The 19,764-nt window shown below is 32.6% G+C and overlaps 1 protein-coding gene and 1 long non-coding RNA gene across 2 annotated transcripts; one reads left to right on the top strand and one right to left on the bottom strand.

Annotated features, from left to right (window-relative positions):
• Positions 1 to 1,707: 1,707 nt before the first annotated feature.
• Positions 1,708 to 19,386, top strand: LOC145584952 (potassium channel SKOR-like). The gene is made up of 13 exons (XM_081641735.1): positions 1,708 to 1,979; positions 11,896 to 12,120; positions 12,222 to 12,285; positions 12,731 to 13,070; positions 13,305 to 13,600; positions 13,695 to 13,775; positions 14,500 to 14,598; positions 15,844 to 16,062; positions 17,316 to 17,507; positions 18,178 to 18,253; positions 18,328 to 18,622; positions 18,832 to 18,953; positions 19,048 to 19,386. The coding sequence occupies exons 1-13, from the start codon at positions 1,708 to 1,710 to the stop codon at positions 19,287 to 19,289; spliced, it is 2,523 nt and encodes an 840-aa protein (XP_081497861.1). The 3' UTR covers positions 19,290 to 19,386.
• LOC145584951 (uncharacterized) lies at positions 3,852 to 5,173 on the bottom strand. The gene is made up of 2 exons (XR_014100464.1): positions 4,808 to 5,173; positions 3,852 to 4,113 (listed from the first exon to the last, which is right to left on the bottom strand). It is a non-coding gene; the product is annotated as an uncharacterized LOC145584951 (long non-coding RNA).
• Positions 19,387 to 19,764: the final 378 nt, after the last annotated feature.

The raw sequence follows: 19,764 nt of genomic DNA, 5'->3' as shown, positions 1-19,764 counted from the left end.
ATAAGTTGGAATAGAGGTAGAATCCATTCCATGTAGGTTTTTGTTTTGTTGAGGTTTTTAGTAATAGAATCTCGTTCCCAAGGGGTTCTAACTCCCCCCATACAGTCATATTCGTGGAATCTCATACCCACCCGCCCCCTTAAGATTCACAATCTATTCTATTAATAAAGGATGGAATCCATTCCAAATATAAAACCAAACATCTTTGAACTATTATGGGTTTTAGAATGCATACCTCTCTAGTTTGAGATTACATACCAATGCATTCCAACTTGATGAACCAAACGCCCCCTAGTTTTTTCACACAAGATTTAGTCGATTCCCTCATGTTTGCAATAATAGAAATTATAATTTTATTTGTTTGTTTATTTTTTGTGGTAGGAAAACAAATTTAGAAGATTTGTCTAGCAAACTCGTGGAATTGAGTGTTTGAGTATAAATATCATTGCAGACTTGAAAATTTTGTCTAGCAAATTTGCTAATCAAGAGTTGCCATCATCTCAGCCACGATACATCAATAATGTTTTGTCAAGAACAACACAAATACATCTAAAATTATTATTCAGGAGCATATTAGAAGCGATGCTATTGACATAGGGTCATTTAGTTTTTATTATATTGAGAATTTAGATCGATGAATGTTTGCAAGTTCCAAATAACCTTTAAACAACGAGATCAACCCATATTCCATAAAATCTTTTTTATTTTATTTTTTTAATTTTATTTTTTTAATTTTATTTTTTTGTTTTTCTATTAGTAAGGAGGAATGGAGGATCTAGACCAGATCTCAACTTTCACGGTTTTTCGATCTAATATTTACAGACAAGGCACTTGAGAGTAGAAGAAAGGGTAAGAGAATCCCTACCCTCAAATACCCTCATTTGGTAGCTTAGGATTTGAATCCCATACCTCTAGAATATGAGGTATTACCAATTGAACCAACACTTTGTTAGTCCATATTCCATAATATTGAGAAAATTAATTAGACATTAAACTTTATCCAATCTCCTTACACTTGGCCCTATTCAACGTTACATATAACATAAGAATAATGGCTAGGAAATAACACATGTCTTTGTTGATCAATCTAATGGTAGGGCTCACATTGATTTAGATAATCCTAATTAATTAAATCAATTAGAAACTAAAACCACATACTATGGGCAAAGTGCTAATTATCATCAACTAGTGGAAACTGATAAACACAGCTACATATATACATATTGCCAATTTGCGTTTTAATTTACAAACCCATTTAATCATTTATAATAGTCCCCAACGCTACATAAGCGCTCTGTTTCTTTTTCTTAACCTCCCTCCCCATTTCAAATCATTTCTGCGCTAAAACCCTCTAAATAAACCAAATCATCACTCAACTTAAAATTAATGTATGATTACAATCAAGTTATACCATAACAACAACGTCAAGACCATAATCGTAAAAGGGTGGGCTCGGTTACACCAACAAAAATCAAGTTCGTTACACTTTTTCACCATCAAAATTCGTTAGAATTCCCGTGATATATATTGTCTCTCTTTTCACACTTTCGTTCCCGGAAAGTTACATCTAAGGTCAGATTATTCATCATTTCTTACTAAAAAGACATTCTATTTTTCCTTATAAATTAATTCATTAATAGAAGGGTCATACTTAAGGCTTAATTTAGAAAGAATTTGACAAAATATTCGCGAAATAATATAGTTACGATGAAACCCAAACAAATAGCAAGGATAATGATGACTAGAGGTAGAGAAGAAAGAATGGAAGGCTCAACGTCGTCTTCGTCGTCGAATCGAGAGGAGGATTTTGTGGTGGAGCGGCCGCGAGAAAGGCTGTACGCATCGGTCGGAAGCCGGTTCAACTTGCTAGTGACGGAGTTTAGCCACGAGTCGAGTCAAAGGCAGTTTACAAGAGAAGGGTTCTTTGTTGGTGTTAAGGATCTTTACCATGGTCTTGTTATTCATCCAGAACACAACAGGTATGTAGAGAGTATCACATTCTCCATTTTGCTTTTTTACTGTTTTTTGATTTATTTTTAGCATATTGTTATTCGATTTGTTTTTTATCCGTACATTAAATAGGGAAAATAGATAGTGTAACTAACGATTGATTCATTTTCGTCAAAAATAAAAATAAATAAAAAATCATGATTGATTTCTTTGATAAAATCGGTGTAACTACGGCCTGTCGAGTGTCGACCAGCCTCATATGATGTTTCTAAATTTAATTATTTGTTCATTTTATTGATTTGCTATTATAGTACTCCCTTTGTCCCCTTTTTACATTTCTGTTTTTCTTATTCGGTATTTCAAAATTACATTTTTACTTTTCTTTTTTAGTAAGTTAATTTTTACCAAATATCCCAAATTATCTCTATTTTTCTGTTTTGTAATTAATGCTTTCTCTATTTTCTCACTCTTATTTTCTACTCCGTAATTCTCACTCTTATTTTCAGAATTCATGTGTATCAATTTAGATGAATATAATTGGTCCTTTTTTTCCACCAAAAATTGTTATTGGTCCCTTTTCTTTTCAAAGGATTGATGACATGTGCAGCATTAAATATTATTCTATCTTTGTTTTACTCAAAGACATCAATTAATGTCTTACAATTCCCATTGTAGTTTGTTTTATTGTTCTTTGTTTTATTCCAAGTTCTTTAATTCCCGTATAATTTTACAAATAGGAATGTAAAAAAGGGACGGAGGGAGTACTATTTTTTTTGTTATTCAAAATTTGACTTACTAGTACTCCTCTGTTTCACATTAGTTGTAACAGTAGACTTGGTTCGTAGTTTAAGAAAATTATAAACTAGGTTTATAAGCTTATAACAGTATTGTTAATAATAGATAGAAATATAATAATTAAAAAAAAGTAATGTGAGTGGGGTTGATAGGAAAGAGAAATAATAAATTATTTGTGAAAGTTGAGTCAATGGGAGAGAGAAATTATAAAATAATAGTGAGTCCTTTTCAAATATAGTAGTGTTGCAACTAATGTACGGCCGAAAATGAAAAGTGTTATAACTAATGCAAAATGGAGGGAGTACTTTATATTTGTGTAGTATTCTCCAACGTGTTTCTTTGATCATAATATTTTGACTATGTAGATAAATGAAAATTTTAAAACGTTAATATTTAAAATATTTACAATGAGGTGAATAAATGATATCATAAATAAGTTACTTTATTTCTTTTTTTGTAAATGATAATATATAACAAATTTATTTTATTTTGACCACATAAATAGTGAGTTAAAATTTTAGAAAAAAAAAACAATTATTGGTTTTCTTTTTTTTTTTGTTTTTATTTTTTTTAATATTTTTTTATTAAGGACGCTTTCGGCAGTAGCTTCTGAGTAGCTTTAAGGCAACTTTTAGTGGTTTGACCAAGTCTAATCACTATTTAATTAAAAAAAAATTTGAGTGTTCGTCAATATAGTGGTGGAGCTAATTTTTAGTGGTGGGGGTAACTTTTGTCAAAAGTTAAACTGTAAGCGTACAGATAGATGTTAATTGTGATAGTAGCTGTTAGTTGTTAGATCACTAGACGAAAATATGAATTGGCCACCGGTTCAAAACCCCCCTATGCCACCGGTTTTGAACCGGTGGCCAGGTGGGGGTGGCAATAATATTATTAAAAAGCCACCGGTTCAAAATCGGTGGCAAAAACAATTATTGCCACCGGTTAACCGGTGGCAATAATTGCTTCCCGCAATTTTTTTTAATGGTATTAAAAAGTATTGCCACCGGTTAACCGGTGGCAATAATGTTCATAAAAAACAAAATTTTTTTTTTTTTTTTTTCATTTATTTCACTTCAATTGTAGCAGAAATTATACATATATGTAAATTATATGTAAAAACACATATATATTCATAGTATCTAATAATAGTACACTTTTTAAGAGTGATAAAACCAAATTAATAACTACAACTAAATTAATCAAATTACACAAAACTAAAATTCCAACATTAAAAACCAAAAAAACAAATTTACAATAAAAACCAAAAAAAATTACAACATTAAAATTAAAAAACAACCATGTAACACCTAAATCAATAATCCTGCATCTTTTTTCTTCGATTTAACATCTACATCCAAATCAATACACCTGCATCAAAAAAAAATTCGATTAAATAAAAAAAATAAGATGCGAAAAAAAGATAAAAACAACTGTATAAGCTGAGAACAAAAAAAAAACCCATAAATCGATTTAAATAGGTTAAATAAACCCAGAAAAAACACACAAAATATAAACAAAACCCAGAAATTAAACAAAAACCCAGAAAATTAACCCAGAAAACTAAAACCCACAAAAAAAAAAAGAAAAAAAAAACCAGAAAAAAATTAAACAAAAATCCTAGGAATTAGTGAAAACCCGAGAGTTAAATCGAACTAAAAAAAATCAAAATGATTTGCAAAACGAGAACTAAAAACAAAATGAGAATTAAATCGAACTCAAAAAAAAAATAAACTGATTTTCACGAACTAAAAAAAAAAAATGAAAAAACCTAGAATTAAATCGAATAGGACCCAAAAGGAGATCCACTTAGAATCGATTAAAATCAATTAAAAATCGATTTAAATCGACGAAAACACTAAAAAAAAAAATCCAAAATCGACTAATTAACCCAAAAAAAATCAATAACTAGTAATGAAACAAATACCCAAAACACAAACCCAGAATTAATTGATTAAAATCGAGTAAAAACCCAGAATTAATTGATTAAACAAAAACCCAGATTCAAAAAACAAAAACGCAGAATTTAAAATCAAAAACCAAGAATCAAAAATCAAAAACAAACCTCGTGCATGTCTTCGTTGTGGTCTTGATGATGGTGCACGAACTCAAAGAGGAGATCGAAGGAGAAGAGGAGATCGAAGGAGAAGAGGGAGAAGGAGACGAAGGAGATGAGAAGAGAAGGAGATGAGAAGGGGGAGATCGAAAGAGAAGGAAAGAGAAGGAGGAGATTAGATGAGAAAGAGAAGGAGGATCGGCTGAGAGTGAAAGAGAAAGAGAAATGAAAGAGAAAGAGAAAGAAGAGAGGGGGAGCAGGAGAGAGAAAGAGGAGAGGGACGGCTGAGAGTGTATTGAGGTAGGGTTTGGGGTATTTAAGGGAGCGTTTTTGTTTTTTTTTTTTTTTTTAAATTGCTAATTGCCACGGGTTCAAACCGATGGCATAAATGGTAAAGGCCACCGGTTCGGTTTGAACCGGTGGCAATGTGAATTAGCCTAACCCGCCCATTTTTTAAGCCACCGGTTTTCAAAAACCGGTGGCCATAGAGCGGTGTTTTTTTGTATTTTTCTACTAGTGGATATTAACTGTGATAGTAGCTGTTAGCTATTAACCGTAGAGGTAGTTGTTAACTGTTAATTGTGATAGTAGCTGTTAGGTATTAACGGTAAAATTATAAAAACATAGAAGAAAATTTCAACAACCACCTAATTTTTCACAAAAGCTACTCAAACTAATAAACTCTACTCCCACACTACATTGCGAAACACTCATTTTTTTTACTAAGTAATGGTTTAAATAAGTCAAACCACTAAAAGTTACTCAAAATCTAGTGTCGAATATGCTCTTTGAAAGTTAGAGGTATCTATTTGGGGGTTTTTTTTTTACCCTGTATATTTAAAGGTGACAGCTAGTAAAATGTTACTATACTAAACACTTGGACTTAAATATTTATGTACATAGCTAACAGCTTGTTGACAGTTTAAAACAGTTACTTCCACATCTATCAACTACCTCTATAGCTACATTTTGCTGAACATGGCCATGGTTGTGGAGTTAGCTATTAGTTTTATTAGTTATGGTAGTAGCTGGTAAGTGCGCAATTACTTTATAGTTGTTAACAAGTAGTTAGCTTTGAAGAGAGATAATTAACATATTATGAGTGTTTGGTAGCTAGCTATTGATTAGCTGATGTTGCATATAATATATTTTTCCCTAAAAGTATAGGAGGCAGCCCCAGTTTATTTTCCTAATAAACAAACAAATTTTAATTAGTAGCATTTCGTAGATAAATCAACAACACATCTCAGTCAAGATAGCAATTTTGTAACTAAATCAAAAATTTTGGAACTCACATTTAATAAAAGTCATTGACTTATTTACAAAAATGTCACTATGTAAACACTTTTTTTTTTTATTATTTTTTTTAAATATTTTCTCAAAGTATAGATTAAAACATCAATAGATACTTAAAAGCTACCTTTACCACTTAAAGCTACGAACCCCAACCACTACATTACCAAACGCCACTCATTATGGTTTAACTTGGTCAAACTACTAAAAGTTATCCAAAAGTTACTCAATAGCTAACGGTTGGTGAGATAGGGGAGGAGGGATTTTTATTCTCTTTTATTAATTTTTTTTGTTTTATTTTTAAAAAAAATCGAATTAACTATATATACCAATAATAAGTTGACATGTATCATGGGTAACCTGTTTACTCCCTCGGTTTTAACATATTTGCTCCACTTTTCATTTTCGGACGTTTTTAAATATTTGCTCCATTTTCTTATTTAGAGATTTTATAATATTTAATTTATTTCTCTCAACTAGTGGACCCGACATAAATCATATTTTATTAATTTCATATTCTTTCTCATTCAATTATCTCAACAAACACTTTTGCCTTTTACAATTTTTTATTCTTTTACCTATCCTACTACTTCCATATTTTATTACTTTCTCCACTTTCTCCTAAAATTTCACGTATGGAGAAATGAAATAAGTATTTAAAAAAGGAGGTTGTTAAACAGACTTACAAGTTTTTTTGACATGTTTAATATTTAGACCTCAAAAGTTATAATATAAAGAAATAATCAAAATGTTGTCTTATTTTAAAATTTCAACCTTTAATATTTATATTATTTATAATATATTTTTCAATTATAATTCAAGAAAAAGTATTCTTTATAAGAAAATAATAATTATGAACACTATTCAAAGGTGGGCTCAAATCAGTTTTTGGTTTTAATTAATCTAATTATAATGAAGTTTGTTGTGCAATTTTTTTCCTACTATAATTAAGCGGGAAAATGTGTGTGATGTGAGCACCATAGGTAGCTATATTTGGGATGCTTTTTCAGTTTGCCCTTATATCACAAATTTAGTTATTGACAATATTAACAAGAGAAATATGTAAATAAATATTTTTAAGAGTATAAAAGTTTGCTCATTATTTTTAAAAGTTCAAAAAAAGATAGTTAAAATAAATAGGGAAAATATATATAAATAAACATAATAAAAGGCATAATCAGTCAAACACTATTTATAAGTCATCTCAAACTTTAAATGGTACTCGTAGGAATATCGTTTTGAAAGAACAAAGTGAGCGTAGTGTTCAACTAACAAATATTGAGTGCGGAAATTTATTTAGGTACCCCATTAAACAACTGATTGGGAACTAGGCCCCGTTTGCTTCACCTTATTTTTACTGAACTGAAATTATTTTTACTGAATTGAAATTATTATTGCTGAACTGAAATTATTTTTTTTTGAATTGAAATTAATTTGTTGATCTGAAATTAATTTTGCTGAACTGAAATTATTTTTACTGAATATCTATTATATTTCTTCTTTAAATTTACTGATTTTTGCTGAATTGAAATTATTTTTATTGAACTGAACTTATTTTTACTAAACTTATTTTTAATTTATTATTTTTTAGGGTGAAGTGAACAGGGTCTTACACAGATAGATTTACTTGGGTTTTATGTGAACTAAAATTAGGGAATGTCTTAAGCGGTAATTGTGATAGATTTACAAATTTATAATAGTACTCCGTATCAAATAAGCACATTTTTGTACCAAAATCAAATATTTTCATAGTAACTAGAATCACAATTTTTTGTATGCGGCCTGCTGTACCGTGCGGCAGGGGTTACTCGGTCGAGTTTTCCGGTCATGGGTTACTCGAGTTGTTGGGGTTATTCGAGTTACTCGGTTAGGGGTTATTCGGGTAGCTGAGGTTATTCAAGTTACTCGGTCACGGGTTACTTGAGTTACTTCTGACTGAGTAACCCCTCAAGTAACCCTTGACCGAGTAACCCCTCGAGTAATCCATGATCAAACCTCTCGAGACCGAGTAACCCCTGACCGAACTCTCAAGTAACCCCTGAAGGCCTGAACGAGTAACCCCTAATCGAACTCTTTAAATAACTCCTAACAGAGTAACTTGAGTAACCCCTGATCGAGTAACTCGAGTAACTCATGACCGAGTAACTCCTAACCGAGTAACTCGAGTAACCCTTGACCGAGTAACTCGAGTAACCCTTGACTGAATAATCCCTTAAGTAACCCTTGATCGAGTGAACCCCTTGAGTAACCCCTGTCCGAAACTCTCAAGTAATCCCTCACCGAGTAACTCGAGTAACCCCTGATTGAATAACTTGAATAACCCCTAACAAATTAATTAGGATAACCCCTGCCACACGGTAAGGTAGGGTGTGACCTGCTGCAATTAAAAGTTGGAATTTAGGCTTTCCAAAAATGTGCTTATTTAGTTTAGTGCTATGCGTTGCGACCAAACAGCCTCTAGATTGGAAGACCGACGGTCAGACGCCGCAATTAGATTGCGTCTATATTTGATTGTTTTCGTTTGAAAGTTGGTTCTCTTTGATTTTGCCTTCCCCTTTATAGATTCCTTACATTTACAATCTAGCTGGTGTCTAACAGGGCCAATGTTATTCCGTAATTTGGAATCTTAATGACATTAAGATTTGTTTTGTCACAAAAATAAGTGATATCTATTTGAAATAAAATATAAAATAAGCCAACATGACTTTAATCAAACTTGATCTAAATCAGGAAATCCAGTAATGAATCAACTTAGATCAGAGCCACATGTTCCTGACTCGCTCTCTTATATGCGTGACACAAGATGCACTCCTATATAGAGGTGTGAAAACCAAACCAACTCGAAAAAAACTATCCGTTTTGAACTGTAACCTGTCCGATTTGATCCGAGAAATTCAAGACCCAAACCCAATTTGTAATCGAACTGAACTCAACCCGAATCCGAACTTGACCCGATCTGAACTTAACTCGGCACTGATTTGATCTGACATGAACTTAACCCGAATTTGATTTGACCTGACCTGAACTCAAACCGAACCGATTTGATCCGACTCGAGCTTAACCCGATCCGAAAGACCCGGCAAATAACCGATATAATCTGATCTATTTTGACCCGAACTGATATTAACCGACCCGATTTTAACTTGATTTAATTTTACCCGATCCGAATTTATCCCGACCATAATTAATTATTGACCTTTTTATTCAAGTTCTTATACTACTATATTTACTAATTATTAATAAGTTAACGTTTTTTCCTACAAAGAAATAATTCGGAGTAACAAATTTACTTCATGTATATACCAATTACTACCTCCGATTTTTTTTTAGTTGCAACTTTGGGGTATTATTTGAGACATATAAAATATTCCAAAGTTGCAACTAAAAAAAAACCGGAGGTAGTATATAGAATTACTTTCTAAGCTTTATATTCGTCTCATCTAAAATTTGCTACAAATAATTTGTAATACTTGAACATTAAAACCTCTTCTTTCAACTCGATAAAAAATATGATACATGAATGACTTGATATTGACCCAATAATAAGGTATAAACTCAATAATAAGTCTAGTTTAAAAATAACCTTATTTGGATATATATTGGGTCAACATCGATTAAAATCCAACCAAACACAGAAAGGAATTGAATTGAAATTGACCAATTAATGAATCAACGAATCAACCTTACCTTAATCAAACCGAAATCATCCGAACCGAAATCAACCTGACCCAAATTCATCCGACCCGAAATTAATCCGATTAAACCCGTTTTGAATCCGATCCGAATTTATCCGAACCGAACATGAACCGACCTGAAATTGACCCGACCCATATCCGACCCGAATTCGATAAACCATGACCCGAATTTGACCCGACCCGACTCGATCTGAATTAAAAAAATAATTTTGACCCGAATATATCCGACCCGAATAGACCCGACCCAAACTCTATTCGGTTATCCGAATTGACACCTCTATTCCTATATCAATGTATGTCATTACTAAAGCTACAAATAATCAAATAATTTACAAAAAAAGTTTTACCCAAATATTTTGTATACACCCCGGCTTATAATGATGTTAACATACATTAAAAACTACATTACAAAAAATTATGATAACTTTTAGCCAATTTAAAGTAACATTTAATAACCTTCTTTGGATAAATTTGAACCTAATATGATTTTACTTAAAATAGGTCATGTGGCAGTTCTATTTTTTTTTTTTTTTTCAGTATTCCACCCGTTTCATCCTTATGGCCAGTTCAGATTTGAGGATCAATTCTAAAAGATATGAAGTATTTAATTTCACAATGTATACAATGAGATATGATAACGTAACATTTATTTATATAGGGGTAATTAGGTAACTTTAATTTATAGTAGATAACTTTTGATCATTTTAAAGTAACATACATAATTATTCATAAATTATATATATTGTACACCCAGTTTATCTAAAAGTCTGTAAAAAAACCAATTGACTGTTGGTGTAGTGGTGATTGAGACTACACTTGGTAAGAAAAACCCGTGTTCGATCCACCGCAACAACCATTGGGAGGAGATTGAAACCTAACCACCCAAAACCGATCCCCCAATCTGAATTGACCCAAAAAGGTTGAACCGGGTGGAACTTCATATTGTAAATTAACTATAACAATTGATTTGATTACGTTATGCTTGCGCTGGTGTGCACAACCACATGTATGATATGGATGTCCATTGTCCATTAACAATTTTTAAAGTCACTTTTGTGGTATCTATTAAATTTAAAGTCCATCCATCTTAATCCAATCCTACCACAATATTTGCTCGTGACGTAAAAATCCAAGTTGAAACAATTTACTCGTAATAGTTATTCCTTGACATGTTTGATTTACATGGTAAATCGTAAATCACACTATCTACCAATACCATCAATCTCTTTTTTTTTTTTTTATTTTTTTTTTTATTTATTTATAATTAAAGTAATGATATATGTAGGGCTACATATAAACAATAAATTAACTTTTTAAAATGGAGTTAAGTTGGAAATTTATGACAAAAATACGCAAGATCGGTGTAATTAATTGATTTACATGGTAGGTCAGTTTAAACATCGACAAAATCCAATTTTTAGTTTTGTTTCCGGTAAAACTTTTATTCATTAAGGTGATAAAACATAACTAGTGAATTTCACGAGGAAGTAAAAAAAACCTTTTAATATACGACTTATTTTTCATAACCAATGCAATGTTAGAACATTGCTAGAAAAATAAACCCGAATAAGGTATATGCATTGTATGAAATGCTCATATAATAATGGTTATAGAAGTTGAAACTCTTGTAGAACTATATTAACTTTCCTATGTCTTTGGATACTTTTTTTTACCATATGCTACGTGTATAGATGTCAGCTAGTTAATTACTCTAATGATATATGAAGTAATTTTTAGGGTGGATACAAGACCAAAAGATTGATTTCGGTCTACATTAATTGGTACATAAATTTTGTAGAACAAAGTGATGTAAGCAACTTATGTGGAAACTATATAGTTCTAAAAATAAATTTTCAGATGAGGAAATCATGAAACCTTTACATGTTAATTTGAATTGGATTAATATTTTACGTAGTATATAGTTGCGTGCATGTTACACGTTCAACATATTTTGTAAGTTAAATTTTTACATAATTTTTTAAGTTAAATTTTTATTCAATTTTGTTTTGTCATGTTAAAACCAAGCAGAAAATTGTTTTGGGGTGCCATACATTACACACACTACGAACTGACTGTAGTGATGTTACAATGGTGACTATACTAATGCAGGTGGTATAAGGCATGGGATAACATCATACTATTATGGGCAATATACTCTTCATTCTTTACGCCGATGGAGTTTGGGTTCTTCAGGGGACTTCCAGAGAACTTGTTCGTCTTAGACATTGTTGGTCAAGTTGCTTTCCTTATGGACATTGTGCTTCAATTCTTTGTCGGATACAGAGATAAACAAACTTACCGTATGGTCTACCAACGTCCTGCTATCGCCTTCAGGTCCCTTTTTTCTTGTCTTGAAACTTTAAGCCAAAAAATAAAAAATAAAAAATGAAAATTGTTGCTCATTGATTTATATCATTCTCTTTTCTTATTTATAGGTACTTGAAATCAACTTTTGTTTTGGATTTGCTCGCTTGTTTGCCATGGGATCTTATTTATAAGGTATTTATATTAGATTCAGTTATCTATCTCAACAAAAATTTATTGTTCTTATGTAATCATTTTTTTTCTACCTGTCTTTATCATGGCATGTTTGTGTTTTTTTAATGGATTTCGATTATAATCGCTATGAGCATGGTCATTTGATAGAGTCCTTGGGCTTTCGACTCATAGCTCAAGCACGAGTCACCATACAAACTCGATCTCCTTTAGAATTTCATCTGTTGTAGAGTTTATTTATGCTGCATAAATAGTTCTGTTTATATAAAATGTAAACTTTGAAAATATAATTTAAGCGATTTTCTTTATCATAATCATGCTGTTAAAAAAAAAAAAAAGAATTTGTACTGCTATACTGCAACAATTCCCATATCTTGTGTTGTTTTAGCTTACAAATGATGGAAGAATCCAGAATTTTGATTGTTCTGAAAACAACTTTTTTTTGCAGGCTTCTCATAGGAAAGAAGCTGTGAGATACATGCTATGGATCAGGTTGTGTCGAGTACGTAAGATACATTTTTTCCTTCAGAAATTGGAGAAGGATATAAGGATCAACTACCTTTTTACTAGGATTGTAAAACTTCTTACAGTTGAACTCTACTGCACACATACAGCAGCTTGTATATTTTATTATTTAGCCACTACGATTCCTGAACGTGAAGAGGGTTACACGTGGATTGGCAGTTTAACGTTGGGAGACTATAGTTATTCCCACTTCAGGGAAATTGATCTTTGGAGGAGGTATACGACATCTCTATATTTTGCCATCGTTACCATGGCTACTGTAGGTGAGCTACTCCTTTGATGTCTCAAGTGTATAGAACAAAGTTGATTTAAATCTCAGCTTATAATGTCATCAGAAAAAAACTGTTGTTTTTCTTCAGTCGGATTTCCTTGTCCTGCAATCGATTTCTTAGTATATAGTCATTGGCTTCACTGAACAAACGATGATCCTTTTAATGTTGCAGATGATTTAATTTAGAATTAGTGATTGATGTTTTGCTTTTTCTGTTATCTTGCAGGTTATGGGGACATTCATGCTGTTAATATGAGGGAAATGATATTCATTATGATTTACGTTTCTTTTGATATGATTTTGGGTGCTTATCTGATCGGTAATATGACAGCATTGATAGTTAAAGGCTCTAAAACAGAACGATTCAGGGATAAAATGACAGAAGTGATGAAATATATGAACAGAAATAGGCTTAGCAGGGATCTTCGCAATCAGATCAAAGGTCATTTGCGTTTACAATATGAAAGTAGCTATACTGAGGCTTCTGTTCTGCAGGACATTCCCATATCACTTCGAGCTAAGGTAATGTAAAATAAGAAAAGCATCTATTATATGTTTTAATGTTTACTCCTTGTTGTTTATTATCGAAAATAAACTAATTATGTTGTTAGTGCAGATATCCCAATCATTATACATGCCATACATTGAAAAAGTTCCTCTTTTTAAAGGATGTTCACCAGAGTTCATCAATCAGATTGTAAGTTCCAATCCTCTTTTTTTATGCATTCTTGAAGTTTTAGCTACTAATGCATAAACTATCCATGGTTATAATTAGCACATACAAGTCCACCTTTTCATTTCCTAATTCCTTGTTTAATTTGCTGAAATTATGTATAATAGAACCTATATTATGCTATCTTGTTAGTAAAAAGTATGTAGGAGCTCGATATGAATCATATTATTCATGTATAAAATCGAGATGTTCTGTACAACATATTGATGCTACATGTAGCACAAACACAGTTTCGTTTTGCTGATGCATGTTGAACATGGGATTCATACATGGGATTCATCAATTCTAAAAAAAATTCATTATTGCAAAGGTCACTCTTAATGTATAGGAAAAAGAATGAAGTTAAATATATTGATTATATGAGCTGATATATTTCAGCATGCTTCTTATAATTTACCAAGGAGATTTTTTAATTGGAGATTAAGGTTTGATCTTAGCTCGAAGTGATATATTTCATCTGTTTATGCATTTTGAGAAAGTATAATTAATTGGAGTTTGCACTTTCTTGATGATATTGTATGCACAATGATAAATAATTCATGAGCTTCTTCATGCAGATCTTTAGGAACATTGAAGAATGTTGTTTCTGTAAATCTTTTAGCATGTTTCAGACTTCCATATTACGGTGTTAAGTCTCTGCTCATTGATATTTGAATTTTATGGATAATCTATGTACATGGTTTTACAGGTAATTAGAGTCCACGAAGAATTTTTCCTTCCCGGTGAAGTGATTTTAGAGCAAGGGAATGTAGTAGATCAACTTTATTTCATCTGTCATGGATTGCTGGTATGCCTGCATTGTTACTGCATTTTCTTTTATCCACAACATTTGTGTTCGTAAATTTTCTTGTCCTCATGTCATTATCCAGCATTAAACTACATACTTCGTATATGATTTTTAAAGTTTATAATTTCAATATACCATCTAGTGGGAAACTATAGCTATAATTCATAGTGTGCTATGAACAATTAGCTTCACAAGTGGGTTTGATTTCTTGAAAATGACATTAAATTTAGGAAATTTTAGATTTTAACACCTCATAAAAACCCAAAAATTGTTTTTAACACCCCCATAAAAAAAAAAAAAATTTATTTTAACACCATACAAATTTCCAAAAAATGGGTATTACCACCACTTAACTAATTCCGTTCAGGAATCCGTTAAGTGGACCCATAAAGCCACGTGTCGCTTTATTATTGACCAAAAACAGAAAAAAAAAAGAAAAATAAAATAAAAAACCTAAAACTACCCCAGCCCCACCACCGCGCCACCACCACCCTCCCCCAACCCACCACTGCCCTCCTCGAAGCCACCATTGGCGGCGCGTCTCCTCCCCCCCTCCCTTTCCCGCAACCGCAATCGGCCCCAAAAACAACCAAACCCTCAACCCTCAACGGTCACGAATCCCTCAAAACAGCCATGATTCTGGCCACAAATGGCCGAAATCGGCCGATTAAGGCCACTCAGCCCCAAAATCGACCGATTTTGGCCATTTGTGGCCGGATTCGTGGTCGTTTTGGGGAAGAAGGGTTTTGAGTTTGGTGGTTATTGGGGGCGACACGGTTGCGGGAAAGGGAGGGGGAGGGTTCAGGTGTGTTGGGAGTGCTGGTGCGCCGCCGGTGGTGGGTTCGGGGAGGGCAGTGGTGGGTTGGGGGGAGGGCGGTGGTGGAGCGATGGTGGCGCTGTGGTGGTGGCTGGGATGGTTTTAGGTTTTCTATTTTTTTTTTAATTTTTTTTAACAAATAAAATGGTGACATGTATCACCGTGGACCACACTTAACGGAATTCCTAAACGGAATCCGTTAAGTGGTGGTAATACCAATTTTTTGTAAGTTTGTCTGGTGTTAAAATAATTTTTCTTTTTTATGGCGGGATTAAAAACCATTTTTGGGTTTTTGTGAGGTGTTAAAATCTAAAATTTCCTTAAATTTATACATTATTTCATCTTTGATTCTTTATAAAAAGGAGTATTAGAATTTGGATACAGATTGCAAAAATTAAGCAATATTTCGGCCGCTCTTTTTTCTACAGGAGGAGGTAGGCATTGGGCAAGATGGATCAGAACAGATAATTTCTTGTCTTGAACCAAATAACACTTTTGGACAAATCTCCATTTTTTGCAATGTTCCTCAGCCTAGTATTATCAGAGTTATTGATCTGTGTCGGCTTCTGCGGATTGACAAAGAGTCATTAAGCAATATTATTGACATATATTTTTATGATGGGAAGAAAATCTTTGACAATCTCCTTGCATGGGCGGATACAGGGTGGGTTCAAGTGGGTTCATTGAACCCACTGAATTTTTGAAAAAAAATTAAAAGTTTTTTTTTTTTTTTTTTTTTAATAAAAAAAAAAAGAAAAAAGGGTTAAATAGAATATTTTCAGACTAATAATCAACATGTTAATGTGCAGCCTAGTGGTGATTTACCCATGTGCGTCTTTCCTTCCCCCCTTATAATGTGGCACGGGTTCGAACCCTCCCACAACTTTTTTTTTTAAGTTTAGTATTTTTTTAAAAACAAAGTCGAGACTTGTCTTCTCTGCCTATCCTCGTCAGTCGTCTACTCGTCTCCTGTAACTCAAGTGCTCCACGTCTCCACCCCACCGCCCACCAGCCACCGCGGCACGCCGGCACCACTCACGGAGCCTCCACCATCTTCACAACAGCACAACGAGGCAGCGAGTAACAGAGTAAGGTACTGTACTCTACAATTCTACTTTTTCAATACTTAAATGTTAATTCATTTAATTAGATTTGGTTTCTCATATTTATTGAAGGGTTATAGATTGTAAATTTGTAGTGTTTATAATTGATTTATTGATTGAAATATTGAATACTTAGATTGTTGGGGTTTATAATTGATAAATTGATGATTATTTTAAAATTAATTTGATGTCTTAAATTGATGATTATTCTTAAATTAATTTATACTGTGTAAGTGTGCAGTTGATTTATTGTATGATTGTTGTTTGATTTCAGTTTGCAAATGAGTTTAGAGTCTTTTTGGAAATGTGTGGGAAAATCACAAAAATCCTCTGCTTGTTTAGCCACTTTTCTTGAGAGAGACTTATTTGCTAGAGTTAGTGATGATGATGTATTGATACGCTTCCAAAGTATGAAAACTCGAAGAATGCTTTTGTAGTTTTTTTTTAAATTTTTTTTTTAAATTTTTTTTTTTTTTTTTTTTACCATTTTTCTAAGTGTAATCCATTTGTAACCCGAAATTTGAACTAAGGTATTGAATATTTAATTAATGTATTCGCATTCCTTTTTTTTTTTTTCCGATTCCGAACCCACTGTTTGGAAATCCTGGATACGCCACTGTCTCCTTGAGGTAATGAGGGAATTCAATCATTCTGAAATGCATTCTCAGTTTACACTGTTTTGAGATCAGCTTTGCATCTACTTTTATCAATTATGCTCGTGGAAGTCAATTGATTTAAACTTTTCTTGGTACGAAAGTGCACGAGTAATATGTCTACCATTACTATTTGATATGCAGGGTAATAATAATGGAAAATACAACTTGAAGCAAGTTGAATCTGATATTGCATCTCACATAGCAAAGCAAGAATCAGAACTTGCTCTCAAAGTAAATAATGCTGCACACCATGGAGATCTTTATCAGCTAAAGAGTTTGCTTAATGCCGGAGCTGATCTAAAGAAGACAGATTACAATGGAAGGACTCCGCTGGTATGATACTTGATTACTTATGATAGAATTGTGCTACCCTGTAGTTTTCAAGTACACTTATGCGCACCTATCATGTACGAGTAGTTTGTAACACTATACTTTAGCCAAATATAGATACATCTAAACTAAAATTTGGGCAAATATAAATACATCTCTAAGACAATATGCTAAAAGTAAAATGAAAAGCAAAGTTCACCCTCTCAAGCACTCCAATATCTATGTCATGCACTTTGTTATACACTTTGTTATACGTCTGAGTGATATGGTAATCATACGTAGGAAGCTTGTAATAGTAAATGTACCAGGAAAAATAAGCGTTTGTTCTATTCACTTGCTTCAGTAAAAATAAGTTCAGAAAAGATATGTTCAGGAAAAATAAGTTTTTATCAGGTCACCCAAGTTCACATTATAACTAAAATAAGTTTTGATAAGGTCTAATAAGTTTATGTAAATTGAGATAAGAGAAACTGAATAGAACACAACATACTGAGAGGTCAGCTCTGTTTGATTTATTATACTACAAATATAGGTGGCAAGATGGGTGGATTTGTAGCTTCAAGTAATCAGAATGCTTGAATCTTGATAACCAATAGTGATTTTATAGCATCGTATAAATATGTAATATTTCTTGTAAATAAACTAATAACTTGGAAAATTCCTCTGGCCACAGCATATAGCTGCATCAGGAGGATGCGAAGACATTGTTCTCTTCCTTATTGAAGAAGGAGCCGATGTAAACAAGACAGGTGCATTATCTACATAACTAGCTTTGTTTTCTTTGATCTTAAACATGTTTTCTAACGCAGCACTCTCCCAACAGATAATTTTGGTAATACACCACTGTTAGAAGCTGTCAAAAACGGACATGACAAAGTTGCTGCGTTGTTATACAAGGAAAAGGCCAGAATCGATGTCAAAGATGTTGGTTCTTTTCTTTGCACAGTTGTTCTAAGTGGGGATGTGGAATTTCTGAAAAGAATTTTGACTAATGGAATGGATCCAAATTCTAAAGATTATGATCATAGAACTCCACTGCATGTTGCTTGTTCTCAAGGGTTATATTTGATGGCGAAACTGTTGGTAGAGGCAGGAGCTTATGTCACATTGAAAGACAGGTAACAGCACACACATATATTGTTGGCTAATGACAAGCTTTCTATGTAATCCTAAATCTATTATAGCCATTTATGTTAACACTAGTTCAATATTTTAAACCTAAACTGATTATGATATCTTAAACCTAAACTGATTATAACATTAGGATTGACATGTGATCATGCAATAATCTCTAAGGTAATTTTTTCAAAATTGTGAATTTTTACAGATGGGGTAACACACCATTAGATGAAGCATGGATGTGTGGAAATAAGAACTTGATAAAGCTATTGGAAGCCGCGAAAGCTGCTCAACTGTCTCAATCTTCTGATCATATTGAAGAAATGCTTGGTAATAATCAAACATTTGAACATTGTTTCAATATAAAACCACTTTTTCCTGAATTATATCGATCAGCTTTGTTAACTTTTTTATTGGCTTGCAGATAAAAAGCTCCATAAGAAATGCACAGTCTTCCCATTCCACCCATGGGGAACAAAAGAGAACCGAAAACCAGGGATTGTTTTATGGCTTCCGCGTACAATAGATGAGTTGATTAGGTTGGCATCAGAAAAGTTAAACTTTCTTACAGGTTCATGTATATTATCAGAAGATGGTGGTAAAATACTTGATGTAGATATGATTGAAAATGGTCAAAAGTTGTATCTTATAAGTGAAACAGAATAGGCTATGTTTGACTCCTTCCTCCCTTCCTTCTTCATGTATAATTAGTTGTTCACTTGTTCTACGCTATCACTGATTTGTATGTATAATCTTTGTAGAATATAGTTGTTTGACGCCTTTTTATTCTTCTATAGATTAAGTTTTACACATCCTTGATTAGTAACTGAGGTTGGACTAAGACGACTGAATTGCTTTGTGAGCTAATGATTAGGGTGAAATGCATTGATGTACTTGTAGAAGATGAATTGATCCAACATTGTAGATAGAATATCAATGTCAAGAGTTAGTAACTCAAGGGTTTTAAGTATTGCAACCGATTCTTGTTGTACACGAACAATGTGTTACGATTTCAGATTTCTAAAGTTAATGTTGTGAAGTAGCTGAACTGAAAACCAATTTTTTAAGTATTAATATGTAAGCTTAGAGCTTGTGTTTCCTAGGCAATGAAATACATATGATTTCATTTTTCAGTTTATCT

Source organism: Chenopodium album, chromosome 16 (genome assembly GCF_948465745.1).
Source record: "Chenopodium album chromosome 16, dcCheAlbu1.1, whole genome shotgun sequence".
NCBI lineage: Eukaryota > Viridiplantae > Streptophyta > Magnoliopsida > Caryophyllales > Amaranthaceae > Chenopodium > Chenopodium album.
The sequence above is the reverse complement of the archived record's forward strand: the minus strand, read 5'-3'. Positions and strand labels throughout refer to the sequence as shown.

Coding starts and splice junctions, on each gene's coding strand:
- LOC145584952 (XM_081641735.1), top strand. CDS start 1,708: ATGAAACCCAAACAAATAGCAAGGATAATGATGACTAGAGGTAGAGAA. Junction 12,286..12,730: donor CATGGGATCTTATTTATAAG/GTATTTATATTA, acceptor TTTTTTTTGCAG/GCTTCTCATAGGAAAGAAGC. Junction 14,599..15,843: donor TCATCTGTCATGGATTGCTG/GTATGCCTGCAT, acceptor TTTTTTCTACAG/GAGGAGGTAGGCATTGGGCA.